Source organism: Podarcis cretensis (genome assembly GCF_951804945.1).
Source record: "Podarcis cretensis genome assembly, chromosome: 14".
Classification (NCBI taxonomy): domain Eukaryota; kingdom Metazoa; phylum Chordata; class Lepidosauria; order Squamata; family Lacertidae; genus Podarcis; species Podarcis cretensis.
Window position 1 is genome coordinate 14,194,917 of NC_137183.1, and position 23,966 is coordinate 14,218,882.

General features: G+C 42.1%; 1 protein-coding gene across 3 annotated transcripts in view; it reads right to left on the reverse strand.

The window, feature by feature from the left end:
- FBN1 (fibrillin 1) overlaps window positions 1-23,966 on the reverse strand; it is a 215,608-nt gene that overhangs the window by 88,485 nt on the left and 103,157 nt on the right. For all 3 annotated transcript variants that reach the window (XM_079953094.1, XM_079953095.1, XM_079953096.1), the window contains 8 exons: window positions 21,927-22,049; window positions 14,360-14,482; window positions 13,179-13,331; window positions 10,378-10,431; window positions 9,317-9,442; window positions 6,581-6,706; window positions 5,218-5,337; window positions 1,958-2,095 (listed from right to left, as the gene is read on the reverse strand). In XM_079953094.1, coding sequence (XP_079809220.1) covers window positions 1,958-2,095; window positions 5,218-5,337; window positions 6,581-6,706; window positions 9,317-9,442; window positions 10,378-10,431; window positions 13,179-13,331; window positions 14,360-14,482; window positions 21,927-22,049 — 963 coding nt within the window. The remainder of the gene's footprint in view (window positions 1-1,957; window positions 2,096-5,217; window positions 5,338-6,580; window positions 6,707-9,316; window positions 9,443-10,377; window positions 10,432-13,178; window positions 13,332-14,359; window positions 14,483-21,926; window positions 22,050-23,966) is intronic.

The following is a 23,966-nucleotide window of genomic DNA, read 5'->3' on the forward strand; positions in this document are numbered from 1 at the left end:
TACATTCTGCAGCCATTCTGCATAATGTGCACCATTCCCTCTTCCTAGACAGATAATGTGCACATTTTCTGCAAGGCCTGTTGAATGTGCACAAAGGCTGGTTGTTAGGCACATTTAACCACTCGACTTACATTTCCCTTAACATATTGCTGTAAGTTTTGTTTGCCAGAGTTTGTGGGTGCAAGGTTACCCATAATTTCCAGTTTTAGTAACTGTTAGAATTTAATCTAGGTTTCGGGAGTTAAACTGCAAGCACTGAACTCCCAGATCCAGTAGGGGTTCAAGCTGTAAATAACACAGGACAGCTTCCTCATGAGGTAATCTCCTGAAGATGGCCGAGTCATTAATCTAACAAAAAATGAGCCATCAAGACATTCAGTGCCAGACAGCAAGGAGGGAGGGGGGAGCCCTTTTTCCAGCTGTGTGTTAGTGGACAGAGACCAAAAAGGTTTAAAATTTCCGTTTGGATTATGTAGGCTAGAGAGGAATAGTTTCACTGAGCTAGTGGCAACAAGGAGGAAGAAGGAGAACAAAGAGCACCATGTAGGCTCAGGGGAACAGGTGGTAATAAAGAAACAGCGACCACGACTGGTTTCTCTGTTCTTAGACCCAAGTCTGCTGCACCTATGGGAGAAGCAAGTGAGCCTCTTGGAGTATAATGTGTTGAATTTCTCCATCTAGACTCAGGCTGTATATATGTGTAAATAAACCATGTATCATAAAGACACCACAGTCTCCACTTTGCCTCATCATCCAAAAGGAAACACAGGCCCTGGGTAAGGCATGCCTGCAACCTCTGGAATCTCACATCGTTTGTGAAGATTGAGGTGGTCTGCAACAATATATACTAAATATTGCAGTGTGTTCTGTAAAGTGTGACAGTAATGCACATCCCCTTTTAATCACAATTAATATAATCATGCTAGGAATTAATGTAGACCCTTAGAGAGATCTGTCTCAATCAAGATGCAGTTTAAGCAATTGAGTCGAGCCACTAAAATGGAAGAGGCAGAGCTGGAAGGTTCCAAGCTTCCTAGTACTTTCCTGCAAAGCAAACATTTGTAAAACGCTTTGAGGTGTTTTACAATCAAGCAGTGTATAAGTTTTATGAAACAAATAAAGCATTTAGCATGCACTATATCAGGCCATGATCACAACAACATCTGACCCAGACTCTTATGGGATCTTCCAGGGGGGATATTAAAGCACCCAGGGTTTCTTGGAAGATGATCAATAGCAGAAAACAAGCTTTCTTGAAAGACAGCCCAACATTAGCATACTTCTCCAGAAATGTGCAGCTGCAAGAGGGTGTGATTTAGGATGCACACTCAGTTCAAACAGATCAATAGTATAGTACATGTACCTAAACTCCTCTGGAATGTACCTGGGTTCCATGATAAGCAGACATTCCAGGGACTGAGGCAGATGAGCTGATCAGAAAAGCAGAAAGCTTCAGGAAGACTCAGCATTTCTGATGAGGCATATGCTGGGGTTCTAGTTTCATACCCTCACCCGGCAATCCTTCCTTCTAAACCAAGATTTCTTGGGTGATTTTGCCAGAGTTCATAATCCAAGTGTTAAGAATACTGACTTGTGCAGTTCATAATGCTCAGGTGCATCCCACTCACCCCCAAAAGACTTATCTGAAAATGCTTGTAAAAACAATTCTGAAATCAGCAGACAGGAGCAAAGCCATCATTAGACGCACTGCTGACTTTTAAGTGATGAGGGGAAGATAGCAGTAATGGCTTTGAGCTTACACAGACTATCATATTTTCTAGGGCTTTGTCATGTCATGAAAGTGAGGGCTCAGCTTGAACCCCACCTGGCAAATGACCATCCAGCCACCGTGCCCCCCCCCTTAAAACATCCAGAGGTGATTTTGCCCTTTCTATTGGATGCTTTCTTCTAATGCTCCAAATAATAATTTGCCAAGGACACAGCAAAATGGTCTTACCTCGTTCACATGGAACACAGGGACTACCCCAAGCAGCACCCAGCGAGGAACAACACTGAGATTTCAGAGTGGCCCCATTGATATTGATCTCACACCTGCCGTTCACTATGGTCTGCCAACACGTGCCTTTAACAGTCTCTGCAAAGGTAAATAAAAATAAAATAAGATGTTGCCATTTAGCAATGTATCATGTATGACTATTCAAATATCTTTACCCAGTGTGAGTGAATACTCGTGAAAACTAACTCAGTTATCCTCATAAAAACCAACCCAGGAAGACAGGTCGAGCTGGTGCCAAACATTTTCCTCTGCTCTCCTTTGGAACACATCAGCAAGACAGAGATAGAGGTCTTGTCAACTTCCGGGTTAGTGCCAACATCTAATGGCGGATTCCCTCCGATCTCCGGAGGGAATCGGCTCAGTAGGGATCGGGTTCTGCCGCGCCAGCGACGCGGGGACCCTTAAAAACCACAGGTGCGAATGCCTGTGGACGTGGCGACTCGGCGGGCACCATTAGTGCCCCCCCAACCCGCAAAGTAGCCCTTTTAAAGGCTGCAGAACGGAGGCGGGGAGCGGCGCGGTGCTGAAAGTCCTCTGCTTCCCCTGCTGAGCGAAGCCGCATGCCATGGATGGAGAGCACTGACTTTTTCCTTCAATATTCGGACTAAAAGCAACAACCCGTGAGTAATACAGAAATTGGACTTAAAAGGGAAATTCTTTTTTAAAATTCGGCACGATCGGGGGAAGTGTAAAAAGGAAGTCCGCCCCCCCCGCCTTGTAGATAATCTAAAGCAAGGACCAGCCAACTAAAGTTGGGAGAAAAAGTTGCCCTTTCGGAAGAAAAATTACTATCTTCGCGATTGGACAGTATGTTTGATTTTGCTGGAGGATAAGAATTGGTTTAAATTAAAGTGCAACCCCCCGGGACCCGGGTGCGATCTGTGAAAGAGCCTGCTGGAAAGATACGGACTTTGACAGCTGTCAAACTAGCTGTCAAAGTTGGGAAATAAAAGAAAACGCTGCTTTTGGTGATTCTGCTGGTTAGATTTTCTCAGATTTGGATTTAAATTGTCGGAAGCAAAGGAAAATAAGTTACATTTTGGTCTATTGGATTGAAATTTTAAAGACACTAAGTAAACAGAATCCCCCTAGAGGGGAGTTTTGGAATACTGCAAGAAATGGCTGTAAGTGGAAAAATACTCGCTGAGCTGAACAGGACTTTTTATCTCCTGGGAAAGTTCCAGGAGCAGAGCAACATCTTAACAACAAGGGCAACAGCACTGAATGATACAGTAAACAATCTTGTGGGAACAGGAAGAGATTTGACACAAGTTTTCGTCTCTGAACCAATAGCCCTTGAAGTTGAAACAGAAACTGCTGCAGCTGGGGAAACGAAGTTTGAAAAATCCCAAGAGACATATGAGGACTTGCTGGAAATTAAAGATGAAGCCACAATGTTGCAGAAGACAAAGCTGGACCAGAGGCCTGGTAGCATAAATTTGATTGAGATGGAAATTGGAGCTTTTGGGACATATAGATTTAAAAGATTTAAGAAACAAAACTTGAGCTCCATTCTTAAATATGGAGGCCTGCTGGGAAGAAAAATGGACATTATTGGGACAGAGCTTCTTCGAGAGTTGGTGTTGAAAACAAAGGACTGTCAAAAAGACCGACAGAGAGAAACTGAGAGAGGTTTAAAAGCCTCAGGTGTTTGGGATCCAGGCTGAGAAATGGACGCATTTATGGACACTGATTTGGGGATCAAAACCGGGAAAGGGAGGGTGGGATTTGGAAATCCGAAGGGTGATATAATCTGCTTAGATCTTGTTTATATGTTTATTTCTTTTTTGTAACTTTTATGGAATGTGGAAAAATCGTGGACGGGAAATTTGGGCCGACTTTAGGAAAAAGGTTTAAGATTAAGCTAAAATTGGGTTTTTTAAATTAAATAGATATAAGGTTTTAAAAATAAATTGAGGAATGAAAGAAAGAAGAAAAGGAAAATAATAGCATGATATAACAAAATTATTAAGTTAAGGTTGAGAAATAAGATAAGAACTTGTTGAGTGGATAGTAATGAAATTATAATACAGAAGGGGGAGGTGTGAGGAGGTCGAGGAAATAAGGTTTAAGAGAAAAAAAGGACTGAAATTATACTTGTATTTTGTTCGTGTATGTTTGTGTTTTTTTTGTGTTCTAATGGAAACTTCAATAAATATCATTTTAAAAAAAAAAAGATAGAGGTCTTGTCATCTGGGCAGCTTAGGACCTCGAAGCATACTGCCCAGGCTTGCACCCCGGGGAGTTCACTTTGGTGCTGCTTACGCAGCAGTTTGATTTCACCCCTTGAGGCTCACTCAATTGTCTCTGAAGACAGAGGGGTGCCAACATTGTTGCCAAAACCCTCCAGTCTTTTAGTCTGGAGCTTCCTTATTGTTTTTGAGAAGATAAAATCAGTTCCTGTCTTCAGAGCCATCTTTCCCATAGGGCTTAGTGGTGCGTTGCGCCAGGGTGCCGGTCGCTCTGGGAGAGCGATCCCCGCAGAGGCTTAGGACGGAAGCTGCGCCCCGCCAACTATATGGCTGGCGGGTACGCAGCTTCCCTCCCAAGCCTATGCGGGGATTGCTCTCCCACAGTGGTATGGGGAGAGTTGCGCCACCTCCATGGCTGGCAGTGTGCAGCTTCACCCCTCCCTCCCCCACTATCCGTGGTAATTTGGGGGCACTGGGCAGATATTTGCACCCTGGCACCGCATCTGCTAAAGACGGCCCTGTCTGTCTTTTCCCATCTTCCTCCAGTACTACAGGCAGGAGGCCTCTGAATACCAGGTGCTGGGGATTATGAGCAAGGAGCCTGTTATTTCACTCAGGTCTGCCTGTGGGTTGCTAAACTAGGAGGACCTTTGGCCTGATGCCGCCACACCCAGCTACCTGCCATCTATTCCCAAACCACAGCAACTTTATAAAGTTGCCACCTCTTCTCCTTCCAGCTCAGAATGTCAGGTCAGTCTTTCAATATCTGCTGATTCACTACAATACCTCCTCTGCAATTTTTAATGCAATGTGAAAGGATACTCTATAGACACTTTTTAATATGCTCAAGTAAACAGTGAAGCAATGATTGAAATACTCTTAAATTTATTTCACTTCTATTTCATGGTTATTCTCAAAAGCTTCCTGAAAACTGAATAAGATATATGTATGCCAATTGTAAGAAAAATATTTTCTAGCCAATAAAGACAGCTCAGAAGAAGAAATTACCAATGCAGATGGTTTTCGTTTGATCCAAAGTACTTTCAGGGGAACATTCACAGGCAAAAGAGCCAGGAATATTTTTGCACACACCATTAATACAGGGGCTGGATTCACACTCATCAATATCTAGAAGAGAAACAGTGAGAATTAGTGACCAGCAAAGCTTCAGATTCCTCCTTTCTGTCTGGTCATCTAGAAACAAAAGGATTCTCTTGCTGAATCAGATTTGTAGATTGCGGCTAGTAATCCACAATCCACCTGTGGCAAACCCACCATCTGTCATAGAATTTGTCTCCTGCACCCTCAAGCCACATTTATTTATTCACAACATTTGATTCTAAGGAAACCTCTAGGTGGTTTATAAAAATATAAAAGCATTAAAATTATCAATAAAAGACAATTAAAAGCTGATACTCAAAAACATACAAAAATGATCAAATGTAGCAAAAAGAAATCAAGACACATGCCAGCACTCTATGTGCATGTGTAGACTTGCCAACACAAAAAATGTTTTATGCAGGTGCCAAAAAGATTACATCAAAGGCTTCTGCCTGATGTTAATAGGAAGGGAGTTCCAAAGTGCAGTGCTGATATACTAAAATATTGATTTCTTACAAGTGCAGAACAAGTATTGTGCGGCTTCAGTAGGAGTTACAGTTCTGCAAATTGAAGTGAGCATACAAGAGGGTAAGGTAATCCTGCAAGTAAAATCATCCCATTGCTCCAATTTACTGTATAGGTTTCAACTTGTACTTAGGGTAGCCTGAAAACACAGAAGCACCATGCACGTGCCAAGGTACATGTAGGACCAAGGCACCTGTGTACCATAAAAAAATAACCCTATAAATTCAAACTTTACTTTATGCATACAGTAAAAATGCAAATCTATGCACTCTTCACACACAGTCCACTGCCTACCCCAAAGTTTCAAGGGACCTTGCTTTAGTCATTCCAGCAATAATCCTACAAGGCTGGTCACAGCTGTTCTCATTTAAAACTGGGGAGCCAAGGCTGAAGGACAGCAATGGTGCCCACTGAGTCCAATAGTCCTCTGGGATATGAAACCAGATCTTCCCATTCCCCGGGATCACTGAACACCTAGCTGCAGCTAAATTCCCACCCGAAATATCCTTTGGGAATGCAGATTATATATCCCCACCCCAAACGTAATACACAAAGTCAAAAGTCTCCTGGCATACTTATAAAAATACAACAGTTCCAGTCTGCCTTAAATGGAATTCATCCCTAATGTTGGCAAATAAGCCCACATTTTATTTGATCCAAATATAACTCCAGAGATAGGGTGATTTAAAAAAATAATAATCCGATGCTCAGAATAGCTATAACATAAAGGGATGTTTTCAATTACCTTCACATGTTTGTTGATCAGGCTTGTACACATATCCCTTAGGGCATGTGCAAGTGAAGCTTCCAGGGGTGTTTCTGCATTGCCCATTGTCACAAAGCAGCGGGTTCAAGGAGCACTCATCGATGTCTGCAAAAACAATTAAGAGTGTCATCAGAGAAACTAAATAAGATTTTGTTCTCATGGGAAGCCATAAAAGAAAACTTTGTTTTTACAAGCAGATATGTTTCACTGATAGAGATGTTTCCCTTTGTTCTGTAAGAGAAATGCTGAAATCACCGGAAAAGGAACAAGTATCAGGACTTTTAGTGGTTTACAGCACTAGTTCCCAAACTTCCCACCTATGGCAGGAAAAATTATATTTTCCTGTAACGAAAAGCAGCAACAAGAAACTCTGTGCCATCAAAAGGGAACTGCATAATAAGTATTTTTCTTTTCCAATGTCATCACACTTTCTAACAACATGTGGCTGATATGCAATCATTGGGTCAGCTGAACATTGGAATATAGTCTTCCCAAGGCCAAATCAATCTCTGCCCCCTATCAAAGTAGGATGTTTATAGTACCACCTGAAAAGGTGGGGGATGGCATTCTACTCCACTTCAGGCACCAAGTTTAAATTAAATGGAACATATGGTTCTCTTCAGTCTACACCACCCTGTTTGTTGTTGGATTCCAAGTCCCATCAGACCCAGCCAGCACGCCCCATGGTTAAGGATGGCAGGAGTTCCAAGTCAAAAACATCTGGAGGGCCAAAGGTTCCCAAAACCTGCTCTAGATGTTTCTGACTACATCTCCCCTCATTCCTGACTTGGCCATGTGGGTTGGAGCTGATGGGAGTTGGAATATAAAACATCTGGAGGGCCCTAGGTTGGGTAACACTGGGCTACACTAACTTCTGTTTTGGAGCAAATACATCCATGTGGACAGACACTGAAAAACACACAGAGAAAGAAGCATCTAAAGGGGTACATACAGAATATTTAAGGCTGTGGTTCCCAATGTGGGGCATATGCCCCACAGGGGGGCAATTTAATTTTTAAGGGGGGCAATTTGAGAATGAGTTAGACCAAATTAATGACCTTTTAGGCTTCCTCCATGTGAATAGGAGTTCACTTTTTGAATAATAAGAATTACATGTCATGGAGAGGGCATCAGGATTTTAGAGAGGCCTAGGTAGGGCATGGCCAAAAAAGGTTGGGAACCACTGATCTGGAGAGAGACTGCATTCCTTTGTCTTTCACTGTGATGATTGAATAAACTAATTGGTAAGAACTCTTTCTTTAAATCTGCTTCATTGCTGCAGATTGTGAACCAGTGATTTAAAGCATAAATGCTAGCTTGCAGGGTGGTCGGCAATCAGTTTGGGAAGAGTGTAGCCATAACATCACAGGTGCTGCAAAAAAAGCATTAAACCAAAACAGAAGAAATGGAAAGGGGAACAAAAGGCTGACCAATCCAACACACTATCCAAGAACAGGACATGACAGCCTGCATCTCCTTTGCAAGTCAGTCCATGCAATGTGTGGCTTCAGGAAAAGAGCAGGTGCACCGCAGAAAAGGGCCTGCAAATGTAACAGCAGCAGGAGGCTGAAGCAAGAATCTAAACCAGGAACCCCCAAACTTGGCCCTCCGGATGTTTTGGGACAACAATTCCCATCATCCCTGACCACTGGTCCTGTTAGCTAGGGATCATGGGAGTTGTAATCCCAAAACATCTGGAGGGCTGAGTTTGGGGATGCCTGAGTCTAAACCATAGGGAACATGGGGATCTGCCTTATGCTGAATCAGACCCACCAGTTCATCTAGCTCTGTGCTGCTCACACGGACTGTCAGCAGCTCTCCAGGGTTTCTTTTTTTAAAATTATTTTTTAAAAAATCTTTATTAAACATATTTCACAAAATTATACAACAATATACTATATTACAATTTACCGTATTTTTTGCTCTATAAGACTCACTTTTCCCCTCCTAAAAAGTAAGGGGAAATGTGTGTGTGTCTTATGGAGCGAATGCAGGCTGCGCAGCTATCCCAGAAGCCGGAACAGCAAGAGGGATTGCTGCTTTCACTGCACAGCGATCCCCCTTGCTGTTCTGGCTTCTGAGATTCAGAATATTTTTTTTCTTGTTTTCCTCCTCCAAAAACTAGGTGCGTCTTGTGGTCTGGTGCGTCTTATAGAGCGAAAAATACGGTATATCCCATCCCATACAAACAATTTTTTTAAAAAAAAGAATACAAGAAATTTAAAAAGACCTAAAGTAGACTTCTGAATATTCTCAAAAAACCTGAATTACACTTGTTATATTTTACACATTATCATACTATTATATTATTTTCATAAATCTTTTTGATAAAGAAATAAAAAAGAAAAACTGGCTCTCCAGGGTTTCACAAAGTGAATGTCTCACAGCCCTACCTGGAGATGGAAGGGGTTGACCCTGAGACTGTCTGCATGAAGCAAAGATGCTGTACCACTGAGCTATACCCTTCCCCACCATTCAGAATCCCTCCAGCCTATTTTACATGGAGGTGGGGGGGAACCCTCCAAAATATGGCGATTGAATTAGTATCTGGCCATCTGTTAACTAGGAAGACAGGATTACAAAGATGGGAAAGAAGCTAGCTAAAATACCAGGAAGAAACAAGATAGACAAATCAGAAACACTAGATGGAACTAAAGCAGAACAATGAGGCACCATACAGGAATGTGTTAGATAGTAAGATAGGAAACTTCATACCTAAGCAGTTTTTCCCAGATGAATCCACTTCGTACCCAAAATTACAAATGCATTTGTAGGTTCCGCGCAGATTTTCACATATTCCATTGGGGCAAATGTCAGGATCCAGTGCGCATTCATTGATATCTAGAAAACGGAAGGCGTCAAGATTATTATTTTTCACCCTGATGGGAGGATCATTTTCTTTAGTCCATATTTTTAAGCAAATTGGCCCTAATTTGTATTCCACTCTACTCCCACCCGGACCAACATATGGCTCAGAATTCACACTTCTCCAAATTGTGTGCTCCATTTCTTGGCTCAAAACAGATATCAAAGGTGGCATACATACTTCGCCCCCTTTCTTCTTTTAGCCTCACAACAACCCTGTGATGTAGGTAAGGATGAGAGACAGGCCCAAAGTCACCCACTGGACTTAGAGTTGGGATTTGAATCCTGGTCTACAGATCCTACACTAGCACCCTAACCACTACTCAACACCAGCTCTCTTTTAAATAAATTTTAAAAGGTATTTAAATATGAAGTTTCATGTGTTCTTTAATTCTTAGAAAACCACAGATTAATACTAAAAAGGCAAAGGACTTATGAATAAACCCATGTGAAATTGTGCACATACCCAGAAATAACAGATGAATCTGTCTATCCCTAATTTTTAATTCTTTCAGAACAGTAGGAACATAGGAAGCTGTCTTATACTGAGTCATCTAGTTCATTATTGTCTATGCCAGGGTTTCCTAAACTTGGGTCTCCAGCTGTTTTTGAACTGCAGTTCCCAGGATCCCTACCTAGCAGGACCAATGGTCAGGGATGATGGGAACTGTAGTCCAAAACAACTGGAGACCCAAGTTTGGGAAACCCTGGTCTATGCTAACTGGCAGCAAAGATGTTTCCCAGCCCTACCTGGAGAGGATGAGGACTGAACCTGGGACTTTCTGCATGCAAAGCAGATTATCTACCACTGAGCTACGGTCCTTCCCTATTACAATTATTAGTAATCACGTTAGTTTATACAATCCTTTCCTCAAATAACGCCATTACCCACTGGTTTTGCACAACCATACCTGTTCCTGCTGCTGTAATGCCTGGGCCACTGCTACAAAGTGCACGGTACTCCTCTGGGGAGAAAAATACATCAAATCAAACAAGTGTTTTAAGTGTTTAAAGTGTTTTAACACTTTAATACAGGCTTCCTCAAACTCGGCCCTCCAGATGTTTTGAGACTACAATTCCTATCATCCCCTGACCACTGGCTAGGGATCATGGGAGTTGTAGGCCAAAAAAATATGGAGGGCTGAGTTTGAGGAAGCTTGCTTTAATAGATGCATTCAGCTCTTTCAAAACAACCGTGTCAGAACAGAGCTTTTATAATACCAATAATCTTTGCTTGAAGTTGGAACTGGTGACCCGGTCTGAAGCTACATTGCTGCTCCCACCTAAATTGAAATCAATCTAGAACAGGTGTGGGAAACCTTTGGCCCGTGGGCCAAATTAAGCCATCTGGACCTCAGAGGTTGGCCTGCCAGCTGTTTTGGACAAAACCACGTCCTCATTTCCCATACTTCAATGTCTAGCCTGGATAGACCCACACTGTACATTCAAAGCACATGGCTCCCTGCCCTCCAAAGAATCCTGGGAACTGTAGTTTGTTAAGGGCACTGAAAACTGCAGCTCTGAGAGGGGACATATAGTTCCCAGGATTCTTTTTAAAAATATTTATATATGCAATTGAAAATTTTGCAGTAGATTAAAGTAAATAGAAAAAGAAGCAAAAGAAAACAGAGAATAGCAACAATAAAGAAGTAACACTAAAATGTAATTAGAGTTACAAAACTACAGTGGTACCTCGAGTTAAGTACTTAATTCGTTCCGGAGGTCCGTTCTTAACCTGAAACTGTTCTTAATCTGAAGCACCACTTTAGCTAATGGGGCCTCCCGCTGTTGCAGTGCCGCCGCTGCTGCATGATTTCTGTTCTCATCCTGAAGCAAAGTTCTTAACCTAAGGTACTATTTCTGGGTTAGCGGAGTCTGTAACCTGAAGCGTATGTAACCTGAAGCGTATGTAACTCTAGGTACCACTGTATATGTAAATAGATATCCCCTCATGTATCTACATCAGTTCACGAGTCACTATGGTTCCAATAAATACTTTCCAAATATCATTAAATTTGTCTATACATTATTTTCGCCTGAAAGCGATCTGTTCACAGGTTGCAAGAGCTGTCATGTCATCCGTCTAGTTCCCAGGATTCATAGGGGAAGTCATCTGTTTTAAGTGCATGGCCCTATTCATTCAGAGCAGACATATGAAGTCTTCCTTCCGAGAGCTGCAAGTTCACACCACAATATGCATTTCCTGAAAAAAGCCACTCTTCCAACCCCCTGCCCCACACCCACAACCTGAAAATCAAAAGCTGAAAGCTGTCCTATATTTTACCCTCCATGAGCTGGCATCTTTAACAATAGGAGAGGTGCGCAGAACAGCCCAGAATAAATTGTTTCCACATGTGCAAATGTTCTGTTAAATTAATTCAAATACAAAACAGAAGTTAATGGCATTGGGCCATTTACATTTACAAAACGTTTCAGCTCTGCTGTGTAAGTTACAAAGGGGGAGCCGATAGCAGCAGACAGTGCTGCAAAGACCTTTTCCTGGTCTGATAACTTCCCAGCATTTTTGCTGTTATTTTAACTAACGTGGCCTAGAGTGAAACAGTGGACCACAATTCCTCCTTAAAGCTTGCACATCAGCTAAAGCCAGCTTAATTGGTTTCAAGTGATCTTTATTCTCTGTCTCTGTCTTAAAACTGCCAATTAAAATAAAGGTTAAAAATGCACAAGCTTCTCAAGGTACTTTTTCCTCAAAACCAGTGAGCCAATTTCAGTGCTAGACATTCCAGAATACTGTTTTTCTGAGATATTTGGCCAAGAGGCTACAGTGGGAGTTTATAATTTTAAAAAATGCATACAATCTGAACAGAGATTCCCTTTTTTGTTTGTGAGAAATATCTATAGATAGATAGATAGATAGATAGATATAATGCATCCATAACTTACAAGCATAAATATATGTAAATTATTTGGCTTTTTCCATGTTCTGAAAAGAAACTGCAATACCTTGCAATACATTTTTGTTTCTCCCCCTTCCTCTGTTCTCTGATGCATCTAATTTTAGACGGCAAAATCCCTGAGACAGGGTACTGAGAAGCTTACAATATCTAATCCTTCATAAAGTGCCACACAAATTTATGGATTATTATTATTATTATTATTATTATTATTATCTGCCATTGGAACAAGATTTGTTGGAAATCTTGCCTAGCGCAATTTGTGGTAACAGAAAAGACTCTTGTCACACATCAGGTTGTGATTTCTCTCCAAAATGAGGCACATATCAGGTTGAAATTTCTCTTGAAACACAGTGAATAAGAAGGCCATAAGCTGGGGAGGTGCAAACATTTTATGCACCTTTAAATGAATGCCAAATTTTATGTCATGAAGATACACAAATTCGAAAGTAAAGAAAAAATATATAATCCACAAAATATGTAGAAATGTACCAAAATAGAATCTGCAATCGACTTTCACTATAGGAATTCATACTATCAAATTCTAAGGAATATTCACTAGAAAAATTCATCGATCATGACTCATGACCTATGCAGTTTCACAAGCAAACAGCTTTCCCCCTCAGCTGCTCAATACACTAAGTAGAGGTTTTTAAAAGTGCACAGCAGTATATAAGTCATGTAAGATTTTTAAAAGGTACCTACTATTAAGACATTATTAGAGTGTGGCCTGCTGTGGCAATTTTGAACACTTTTAAAATTATGACAGAAAGACGCAAATCTAAATCATGTTGTACCTGAACTTTGTGCGGGACAAGGCCGGCAAGGTTCTCCAAATGCATAATCAGTGTTGGCACAACAACATTCTGATTTAGTGACGGCTCCAGATAATGGTTTAACACATTGACCTCTCCTGTATTCACCATAGCATGTGCTTCGCATATGTGTATCTAAATGAGAGACAGAGAGAGAAATAGCCAATAAGATAACCAATTCAACAACAATAATGCCACAAAGTTGTAGAAAAACGCCACACCGCTAAGGCTAGGTTTCATAAACTGTTCTACACCTCGCCCCCAGCTTCTCCTCTTCTGCACCCCCCTATTCCTTTTATTGTCTAAATGCTGAGCTATGGAAAACATTCATTACTGCCAAGCAAATAGAGTTTTTAAATATATATATTAAAAAATCCCCCACTGGTCTTAGTTATAATACATATGTTCTTGAAAAGTATTACTCCAAATGTAACAAGGCAAGTCTGACCAACTTTGGATAATCCCAGCTGCAGAACAAATGAAAAGGTTGTCAAGTAATTTAGCTTAACTTTAGATGCTTCAACCTCTTTGAGATACAACCTCCCTGAAGGCTTCACACTCTGCTTAATAAAACAATTCAGCTTCCTCTCTTTGCACTTTTTAGTCAAGGACTTAAAATGCAGAGGAAAGTTAGTTTTGCTTGGCTAGGGTGTGGTCTGAAGGCGTATGAAGCCACAACCTTGCTGAAACAAAAAGGGCCTCAATGAGTTTCTTCTGGGGAACCACACAAATGCCTCCTCAGGTTCCACGATGAGCAAAAAGCAGGATATAACATGTCAAAAATTATGTTGCATAGTACCTATCTTGTTCTGTGTTTGTTAGGAAAGCAGGAGCACATGGTCTTGATCAGGCTTCCTCAACTTTGGCCCTCCAGATGTTTTGGTACTACAGTTCCCATCATCCCTGACCACTGGTCCTGCTAGCTAGGGATCATGGGAGTTGTAGGCCAAAAAACATCTGGAGGGCTGAGGTTGAGGAAGCCTGGTCTTGATGGTCCCCTCATTGTAGAGACTCCCTTCTCACAGAGACTTACCAAAGACATATCCTAGCGTAACACTTTTCTACCTGAGCTAGTTTATGAGTCACAGACAGATGGCATGTTCTACAACTATTTGTGGTTTTTAATCTAGAACTGAATTGTAGCTGCCGGCATACACACTTACCAACACATACACGCCCATCCAGTCCAACGGCAAGGCCAGGGAGACATTCACATCGGAAGGAGCCTTCGGTATTCACACAGTGCCCATTCATGCATATTCCAGATGTCTCACACTCGTCAATGTCTGCCAAAGAACAGAATAGGTTACATAAGAAATTAAAAAGTAAAGCAGTTTTCATTTACTTGAGCTGATATGTGCATATTCCATTTTGCTTATTCATAGTGTATCCAGATAAAAGAGAAAAGGGAATTCATTCAATAACTTGTTACTTAGCAAAAGTAACTTAAAACAACATTAGCTCATCCCATGAAACAAAAGCATAATTCAGAGGAAGCTGTCCCATTCTCTGAGCGGGATAATTATAAAACCTCCGAATTGAATGTTCCTCCTTCACAAAGGATATATTTTCATACAATCCCAGGAGAACAATAATCCAAAAACGAATGATACATATGCAAGAAAACTATGGGAGGGAGGAATAAAAACCATTTGGATAGTGTTTCACAAGAGGGCAAAAATTCTTAATTGCCAAATCTCTTTTCTATCAAGCTTAAATAGATGCTTGGTTCTCCCAGGACCTGGGAGTCACTTTGTAGAAGTGCCTGGCAGACAACACAGGCAGAATCCAACAGGGAGAAGCCTAGAAAGGACATACAGTCCCCTTCTTCGAGGTTTTAGAAATAAGGTTGAAACCTGACAGGAGTTATGCTGAAGTAGGCCTATAATGTGAAGGAATAAAAGTGTACCCTGGCCAAAAAAAACTTTGGCCAATAAAACCCTCAACAACTATTGAAATATGGCAACCCTATATACCGTATTTTTCGCCCCATAGGACGCACTTTTTCCCCTCCAAAAATGAAGGGGAAATCTGGGTGCGTCCTATGGGGCGAATGCAGGCTTTCGCTGAAGCTTGGAGAGCGAGAGGGGTCGGTGCGCACCGACCCCTCTCGCTCTCCAGGCTTCAGGAAGACATCCGCAGCCTGGGCAGCCCTGCAGGAGGTCCGGCAGGGCTGTCTAGGCTGCGGATAGCAGCCTGCTTCCCGGAGCGTCGGGCGCCCTGAAAGCAGAGCGCCCAGCGCTTCAGGAGCACATCCGCAGCCTGGGCAGCCCTACAGGAGGTCCGGCAGGGCTCCCCACGCTGCGGATAGCAGCCTGCCGCCGGAAGGCAGGGCGCCCTGAAGCAGAGCGCCCCGCGCGCCGGGCAGACATCCGCAGCGTCGGGAGCCCTGCAGGGGTTCCCCGCAGGGCTCCCCACGCTGCGGATAGCAGCCTGCCGCCTGAGGCAGACATCGGCCAGCCCCACAAGCTCAGGGATGCGCAGCGCCGTTCCTCGACCTGGTTCGGTTTCCTGACCTGCTTTTGGGGGGGAAATAAAGGAAAAGTTTTTTTCCTTTATTTCCCCCCCAAAAAACTAGGTGCGTCCTATGGGACGGAGCGTCCTATGGGACGAAAAATACGGTATACTCTATTGATCACTGTGCTCTAAATGAGATACCATCTTATCAGAAGGTCCATTTTGAATGCTAGAGGAATTGGGCCTTTAGTGTTGTGGCACCAACCCACCTAGTGACACACCGGTACTTATCTCAGTCTGCATTGGAAGTATTTTTAAATGTTTGTATTGTATGGAAAACAGAATTGTTTTCCATTGTATATTTTATTGTTGTAAGCCGCCCTGGGACCTTATAGGAAAAGTGAGGCAAGAAATGGAATGAATAGAATCAACAATCAGAAGCTGGGGAGTAGAGGGGTCAGGTGATGCCCAAAAGTATCTCAGTCAGTTTTATTCACTGATCTAAGCAACTACTGTGTGATTTCTCCTGCTGGATTTTAACAAATTTTATTACATTGTTTTACTCTGTATTGCTTTTAAAAGTGCTATTTGTGTTATATAGTCATACCTCAGCTCCCAAGCACCTTGGGAGTCAAATGTTCTGGTTCCTGAACGATTGAAAACCGGAAGTGAGTGTTTCGGTTTTTGAACGTTCTTTTGGAAGCCAGACGTCCAACGGGGCTTCTGGGGCTTCCAATTGGCTGCAGGAAGTTCCTGCAGCCAATCAGAAGCCACGCTTTGGAAGTCGAATGGATTTCCAGAACGGATTTTGTTCGACTTCCGAGGTATGATTGTAATATTATTTTCGCAAAGAACACTTTTTAGTGATCTAAGCTCAATGGACTGGTAAGTGCTCTGTGAAGCTGTTCCTTCTGATGATTGTGGACCACCTCTGCCTTGCCCACAACTTGGGTGGCTGGGTCTAATTGTGTCTGTCATAGACAGCAAGCTGGTACAAGCTTTTTGGGTGCAGTTCAGACATAGGAAGTTTCCTTGGAATGAGTGAGCCCATTGGTCCATCTAGTGGTTTCATTGCCAGCCCTACTTGGGAGATCCTGAGGTTGAACCTGAGACTTTCTGCATGTAAAGCAGATGCTCTATAACTGAGCTATGGGCCCTTCCACTAAAGATCCTAAGTTTAATCCCTGGCACTTCCAGGTAGGGCTGGGGTAGACTCCTGTCGGAAACCCTGGATAGCTGCTGCCAGCCAATATAGACAATACTACCTAGTAAAGTAAAGGGACCCCTGACCATTAGGTCCAGTCGTGGCCGACTCTGGGGTTGTGGCACTCATCTCGCTTTATTGGCCAAGGGAGCCGGCATACAGCTTCCGGGTCATGTGGCCAGCATGACTAAGCCGCTTCTGGCGAACCAGAGCAGCACACGGAAACACCGTTTACCTTCCTGCCGGAGTGGTACCTATTTATCTACTTGCACTTTGACGTGCTTTCGAACTGCTAGATTGGCAGGAGCAGGGACCGAGCAACGGGAGCTCACCCCGTCGCGGGGATTCGAACAGACGACCTTCTGATAGGCAAGTCCTAGACTCTATGGTTTAACCCACAGCGCCACCCGCGTCCCTTATACTACCAATAAAAAGGCACTTTCCTCCATTCCTATGGCAAATATGTAGGATATTCTGTTTGGGGCAGGCGGTTAGGCCAACCAACACCGTGCCTTTCAGGTGTTGTGGAATACAATTCCCATCAGCCTCAACCAGCATGACCAACATCCATGGATGAATGGAATTGTAGCCTGAAACATCTGCAGGGCATAACATTGGCTGCTTCTGTGTTTGAGGTCTTCCAACTTCACATAATTTTGCCTTTGTTCTGCAACACTGTACCACACAGCATGTCCCCCAGCATTTACCAAATTGGAAAACGATTTGGTACCAATCACTCTTTGAATTCGTATGCCAAATTACTCAAGCTTTTGAAAAAAAAAAAAACCTGTGTCCCAGCAGGAAGCAAACAACATTTTCCCCCCTGCTATAGTGATCATCTACTTTTCTAAAAAAAACACCTAAGGATTAAAGAAGGGGATATTTTTGAAATCTTGTGTGGGAGGATGTGTAACATTTCACAATGTAATCACATCGTAACAGCTCGCCTTAATATACACAAAAATCGGCATGTGTGACATTTTCTTCTTTTCACCCCTCAACCTTAAAAGGGCAAGTACAGAGCAAAACACCTCTGTGTTTTACTTAGCTTGTGTTGTTTGGCACCAAGAATGGTGTTGCTGATCCAAGAGTTGGTGTTCTGATTGTATTTTAATATATGTATGCCTAAGACACATTCGCATCCAACCTCCCGCCTTGGGCCAGAAAGGTGAACAAATTAAGCCTTTCTGCAGTTTCCAAATTGGCCATTATCTTAACGTTTTATTTGCCTCTATTCAAACAATAAATGGATTTTAGAAGGTGAGCCCTAGGGCCAAACTGCAAAGGCCTTTTTTATTTTACCAAGCTTTCAGCGTTGGTTAAAATTGTGTCCCTGTTTTTCATGCTGCGTTGTTTCATCCTACTCGTGGTTTTATTGTGGTACAAGCACCCCCTGATTTGCATGGGGGTTGTGTTCCTGGCCCCTGCACACGTCAGCAAAGCACGCATAAGCCCACCCTGCCCCATTCTGGGTCCAAAAGGACCCACGAGTCAGCAGTCATGCATCAATTGAACACACACAAAATGGTCACTGCCTGTATATTACCACCCTTACACACATGGCTCTCAATTGTAAACTATATGCTGATCTCCGTCAGCAATTTCTAGATCAACTCTGTATCCCCAAATGGAAACCAGAGTCGGAGGTCATACATTTTCTATTACTGGGGAATGATCAGGAGCTCACCAAGTTAGTGGCTAAATATCTCTATCTGGTTTTTCATCGTTGAAATACACTGCAGACGTCTGATCTCCCTGGAGACCAAGAGATGTGATGATAGACTGCTCTGCCTCCTCCTTTCTTTTAGCAAATGTTTTGTGCCACTGGGGAAGTGGTAATTCTGTATTGATTTGTTTTGGATGTTTGTATGTGAAGCCAATACAGTGGTGCCCCACAAGACGAACGCCTCGCAAGACGGAAAACCCGCTAGACGAAAGGGTTTTCCGTTTTGGAGGCGCTTCGCAAAACGAATTTCCCTATGGGCTTGCTTCGCAAGACGAAAATATCTTGCGAGTTCCTGCGGGGTTTTTTCCCTCCCCCCCTCCTTTTCCTAAGCCCTAAGCCGCTTATCAGCTGATCCGCTGATAAGCCGCTTATCAGCTGATCCGCTAAAAGCCGCTAAACCGCTAATCCACTAAGCTGTCAATGGGCTTGCTTCGCAAGACGAAAAAACCGCTATATGAAGAGCCTCACGGAACGGATTAATTTCGTCTTGCGAGGCACCACTGTAAAAGGTTTGATGATGATGATGATTACAGCAATTTGAACTGTTTCTATTGTGTTTTCTTTGTTTTGTGAACTTTTTCTATATGCCACTTTGAGTTTATTTTATACAGAAAAAGTGGAATATAAATTCCTGTATTAAAAAATGCATGGACAAAATGTGGTCCCAAGAAGGTAGAAACCTTAGCTGTTGCTTATCTTCAAGCATAGCAGAATCCCACTACTCACAAATCTGGGGATGGGTTTTGTTTTTTTAAAAAAATGAGAAGGATAGAAGTATGAAGTGTCTCTCAAATCTCGGCTCTTCAAATCTCTGGAGACAGAACGGCCTAACTGATCCAGAAGTCTAGACTTGAACACATTTACGTGCTTAACACTTTGACTATAAGGCTTTCTACAAGCGTTGAAAGGTATAAGAAGGGGGAAGCACTATAAAACAGTTCCAGTTTTCAACTGGAATTATTAGCTGAACAGCTTGCGATTTTGGAAAAAAATCAAAATACTTCTCATTTGATGCACTGCTGCTAGACACACCTTTTTGGAAGAATACTCTCTCCCATTTGGCTTTGACACACTGAACTGAACAAGGGAGTTTCTTTCTATGAATGTGATGTCTCTTTATGTTGAATGGTTTCAATGCTTTCACTTGTTTGCTTGTTTCAAATCCAAACAAATTCACTCATTGTTTAAGTCCCAAACTAAATGCTTATGAAACACATCCCCAGTGGCATCATCTACTATTACCGGTGCCAGAAACAGGGTAAAGGTAAAGGTAAAGGTACCCCTGCCCGTACGGGCCAGTCTTGACAGACTCTAGGGTTGTGCGCTCATCTCACTTAAGAGGCCGGGGGCCAGCGCTGTCCGCAGACACTTCCGGGTCACGTGGCCAGAGTGATGAAGCTGCTCTGGCGAGCCGGCACCAGCGCAGCACACGGAAACGCTGTTTACCTTCCCGCTATAAAGCGGTACCTATTTATCTATTTGCACTTAGGGGTGCTTTCGAACTGCTAGGTGGGCAGGAGCTGGGACTGAACGACGGGAGCTCACCCCGCCGCGGGGATTCAAACCGCCGGCCATACAATCAGCAAGTCCTAGGCACTGAGGTTTTACCCACAGCGCCACCCGCCACAGTGTAGTTTGTACTATATATTTACAAAGGTAAAAATACATGAACAACTTTCTGACCCAAAGGTTAACCCTTTTACCAATATACTAGCACTGCAGTATCAGCTCTGCAAATGCAGGGATAAAAATACTGCCCTACGTTACAGGCCCGCTGCACTGAAATCAAGTGCTTTCAATGTTTGAAGCATGCTGTTATTCGTAGTAGTCGTCTGTTTTTTTATGTGCCAGACTTACGACAATATTAAAAATCAGAAAGTAACAGCAGACAAGAAGCAATGTTTTATTTGCTATTATTATTACCAAACTATTTTTAGACCATTATGTGAGGGACTAAAACTCACTGAGCTGGGGACTATTCACTAGTTGACCTGCTATGGCGCCATAGATTCAATAGATGCAATAGGCAATATGGTTTAAACTGAGTTAAGGTGCAATCCAATGCATGTTTATTCAGATCTTTCTCACTGTGTTCAATGAAATTTGCAAAGCATTTTTCCTTAGGAGTAGGTATCAATGGGATTTACTCCCACAGAAGTGGGTATAAGAATTTAGCCACTCAGGCAAAGGTGCAGAAGACTTCAGAGGAGTAATGCAATTCCGTGCATGTTTACTCAGAAGCAAGTCCCACTGTTTTTAATGCTGTTCCCAGGTAGGTGTGCCAAATACTGCAACCTTAAAAGCAGGCTAACAAAGCCATTACATCCTGTTGGTTCCTTGCAACTCTTTGGGGAGTGAAGTGTCACGTGTGATACAGGCTAGCTTACCTGGGGGATTTCAAACCTCTCATATTGTCAACAAACCTTTCTACTTATGCCTCAATCCCTGAAAATCCCTGTTTTAAATCTGTTTTAAAATTGGCTCATTTTTTAATTTATTTTTTACTACTTGCTCCTGTTTCTGGTTAGTGCTTACAAACCTGCTGAAAATGGGACAAATTAGAATTATAAGCACTTGATTCCTTATGGCATAAGAATGAAAGTACAGTGTAATGACATCATGTAGCGTTTATTTGCTGGTTCTTTAGTCCACTGTGGGGGAATACATAGCTGCTATAGCAAAATGAGAGCAAGCTATTGCGATGTGATCCCTTGCTTGGAGCTAGAAATGAGGCTCTTAAGCAAAGAAATATACCACTTGGAAAGTCATGATTTACATCACAGGATCCTGGGAACTGGCGTTTGTTAAGGGTGCTGACAGTTGTAAGGAGACCCCGATCCTCCTTCACAGAGCTATAATTTCCATAGTGGTTTAACAGTCAAACTCTCTTCCTAGGGAAATTTGGGGGTCATAGCTCTGAGAGAATTTTCAGCATTCATTACTACAACCTTATTTAGGCACATGAGATAAAGCAGGGGAAGCAGAAGAAGAAACAAGATTTTTCTTTTTCTTTTTTTTGTTTTCCCTTTTCTTTGTCAACTGCTAGACACTGTAATGCGCCATCAGGAACCCAGGAAATGCCCTGGGAAAATAAGGGTCCTAATGGCCAGGCTATCCCTGTAATCAACATGGGAATCCATCTATGCGGACTAAATATCAGGCACTGGTCTGATGTCAAGTCATATGGATGGATAGAAACCAGCCTTGGCTAAAGTATCTTACTGAAGGGGACAGGTCAGGACACCAGAAATGCTCGTGCTATAACCAACACCACCACATCATAGCATCATATGTCTCATCACAAATATATAGCACATGGTACCATTTGCAGTTGGGTTCTTACCTCTGCAGTAACGTCCATCTGAAGCTAGCTGAAAGCCAGGTTTGCAAATGCACTTGAAACTTCCATCTTCATTGATGCACATCCCATTAAGACACATATTCCGTATGCTACATTCATCCATATCTATAAAATCATGGAGAAAAGCAGACATTCATCATGTTGATTAGATATGCGTGAAAGTGTTAACCTGAGCCCTGAAGTTACCAGAGTGGGTGCAGCTGGGCAGGTCCACAGCATCCTCTCTATCTCTTTATGCAACATGGCTCCCTGCAAGTGAACATAATCTCTCTAAAATGATATTTTAAAGCCTGTATCTTTGCTAACCCAAAGATTGTATGGTCCTTTTTGCAAGGAAACCACGTTTCTTTTAAAGTCATTTGGAAACTTTTTTTCATCTTTGTTTAACTGCCAGCAGATGGAGATTTGTTTGCTGTAACTTATGGAAACTGTGATTAAAATATTATTTGCAAAGCCAAGTATCTGTGATTTATTCTAGCCTAAGTATTTTCATGGGGACCATTTGTTTAAAGGTGGATGGGGGCAGATGTAAATCTAAGCAAGTTTTTAATGTGTTTGCAGCAATCGCCATTGTCCTTAACTCTGCTACAGGAGGTTTTCCCAAACCTCTCTCTTCAACAGTCAGTGCCTGGATTTAACAAGTGATTCCATTCTTCTGGTAATTACATAGCAGGAAGGGGCTTAATGGGCATGGTTTATATTACCACCCAACTTGCCAAACCTTGCCTTGCAAAGAGACGTTTATACACATAATATCCTGACATGGGATGTTGTATAGCACATTGGCTATCAAAGATGAGGTCAACCAGGAGTGCTATTGCACACACACACAAAAAACAAGTTACAAGAATACAAGATATATGGCCTGATCCTCTACACACTTACTTAGAAGAAACTCACAATGTATTCAACATGCTTACTCAATGTAAATTTGCATAGGATTGTAGCCCCTGTTGACAGTATTTCCTATCTTTCTATTCGGTCCTTCATCTATTTAAACAAATAGATGAAATACAGAATCATGTTTGGCCAAAAGAAATCCAAGTTCAGAGTGTAGATCAAATTCACAGCCAAAAAGACTTAACTCTTAATATCTTCATTTATGTACTGCGTGGCTTTAGACAGGTATATGATTGAATTTGGGCATGGAAACTGGGCCATTATAGTGTAACAGAGACAATTACTTCAGAAGCTGACGCAATTCAATATGCTCACAGACATTTTGGCAGCGTTCTTAGTGGAATGAAAAATGTTTTAGCAGATTGTTCTCTGCATTTCACTGGTTCTCATTACCGTTAACACATGGGATTTGGTGGGGTGGGGCAGATGTTAGACTGAAAGGCTATGATGGGTTTCCAGATATATATTTCAGTGATATGGATATGCAGATATGATACCCAAAAGCAGCCTGAACTTTTGATCATTCCCCCACAAAAGTAGGATTAAATACAGATTTCTAAAAGGTCTGTCTCTACCAAAGATTAACAAAAATTACTACTAGCAGTTACCTCTAGATCATAATGACATTAGAACTATATTTGAAACCAAGATACTTCTCTTAATACTGCAGCTGTCTTGCATTGAAATTACTCCTCTAGACATGGCATGTTTACTTTTCACTTACATTCTAAATCAGACAAAAATAATTTATGATTTTTTAAAATGTGTATCTATCCCAAGTAGGAATGTTGGCATTAAATCTTCAAGCTGAATCACTAAGATAATATTCTGCCAAAAATGTTTCTACAACCAGTGCCTGAAATTCTTTTTAATGTATGAACAGATCATTGGAAACTCTCCCAAGAACCTTGGGAAATATGATAAAAGAACATTCTCTTTTCTTCTTTTAAAGGTTAAGGGTCTAGGAGGTAAGAACACATCAAATTATGTTTACATTTCCTAAAAGAGAGGCAACTCTTTAAAGCTCAGGAAATGTTGCAATAAGATCCCATCAGGCATATTAATTACTCAATATAGCTACAAGTTCATGATACGGCTAGTACAGACCTCTCAAGGGCAGAC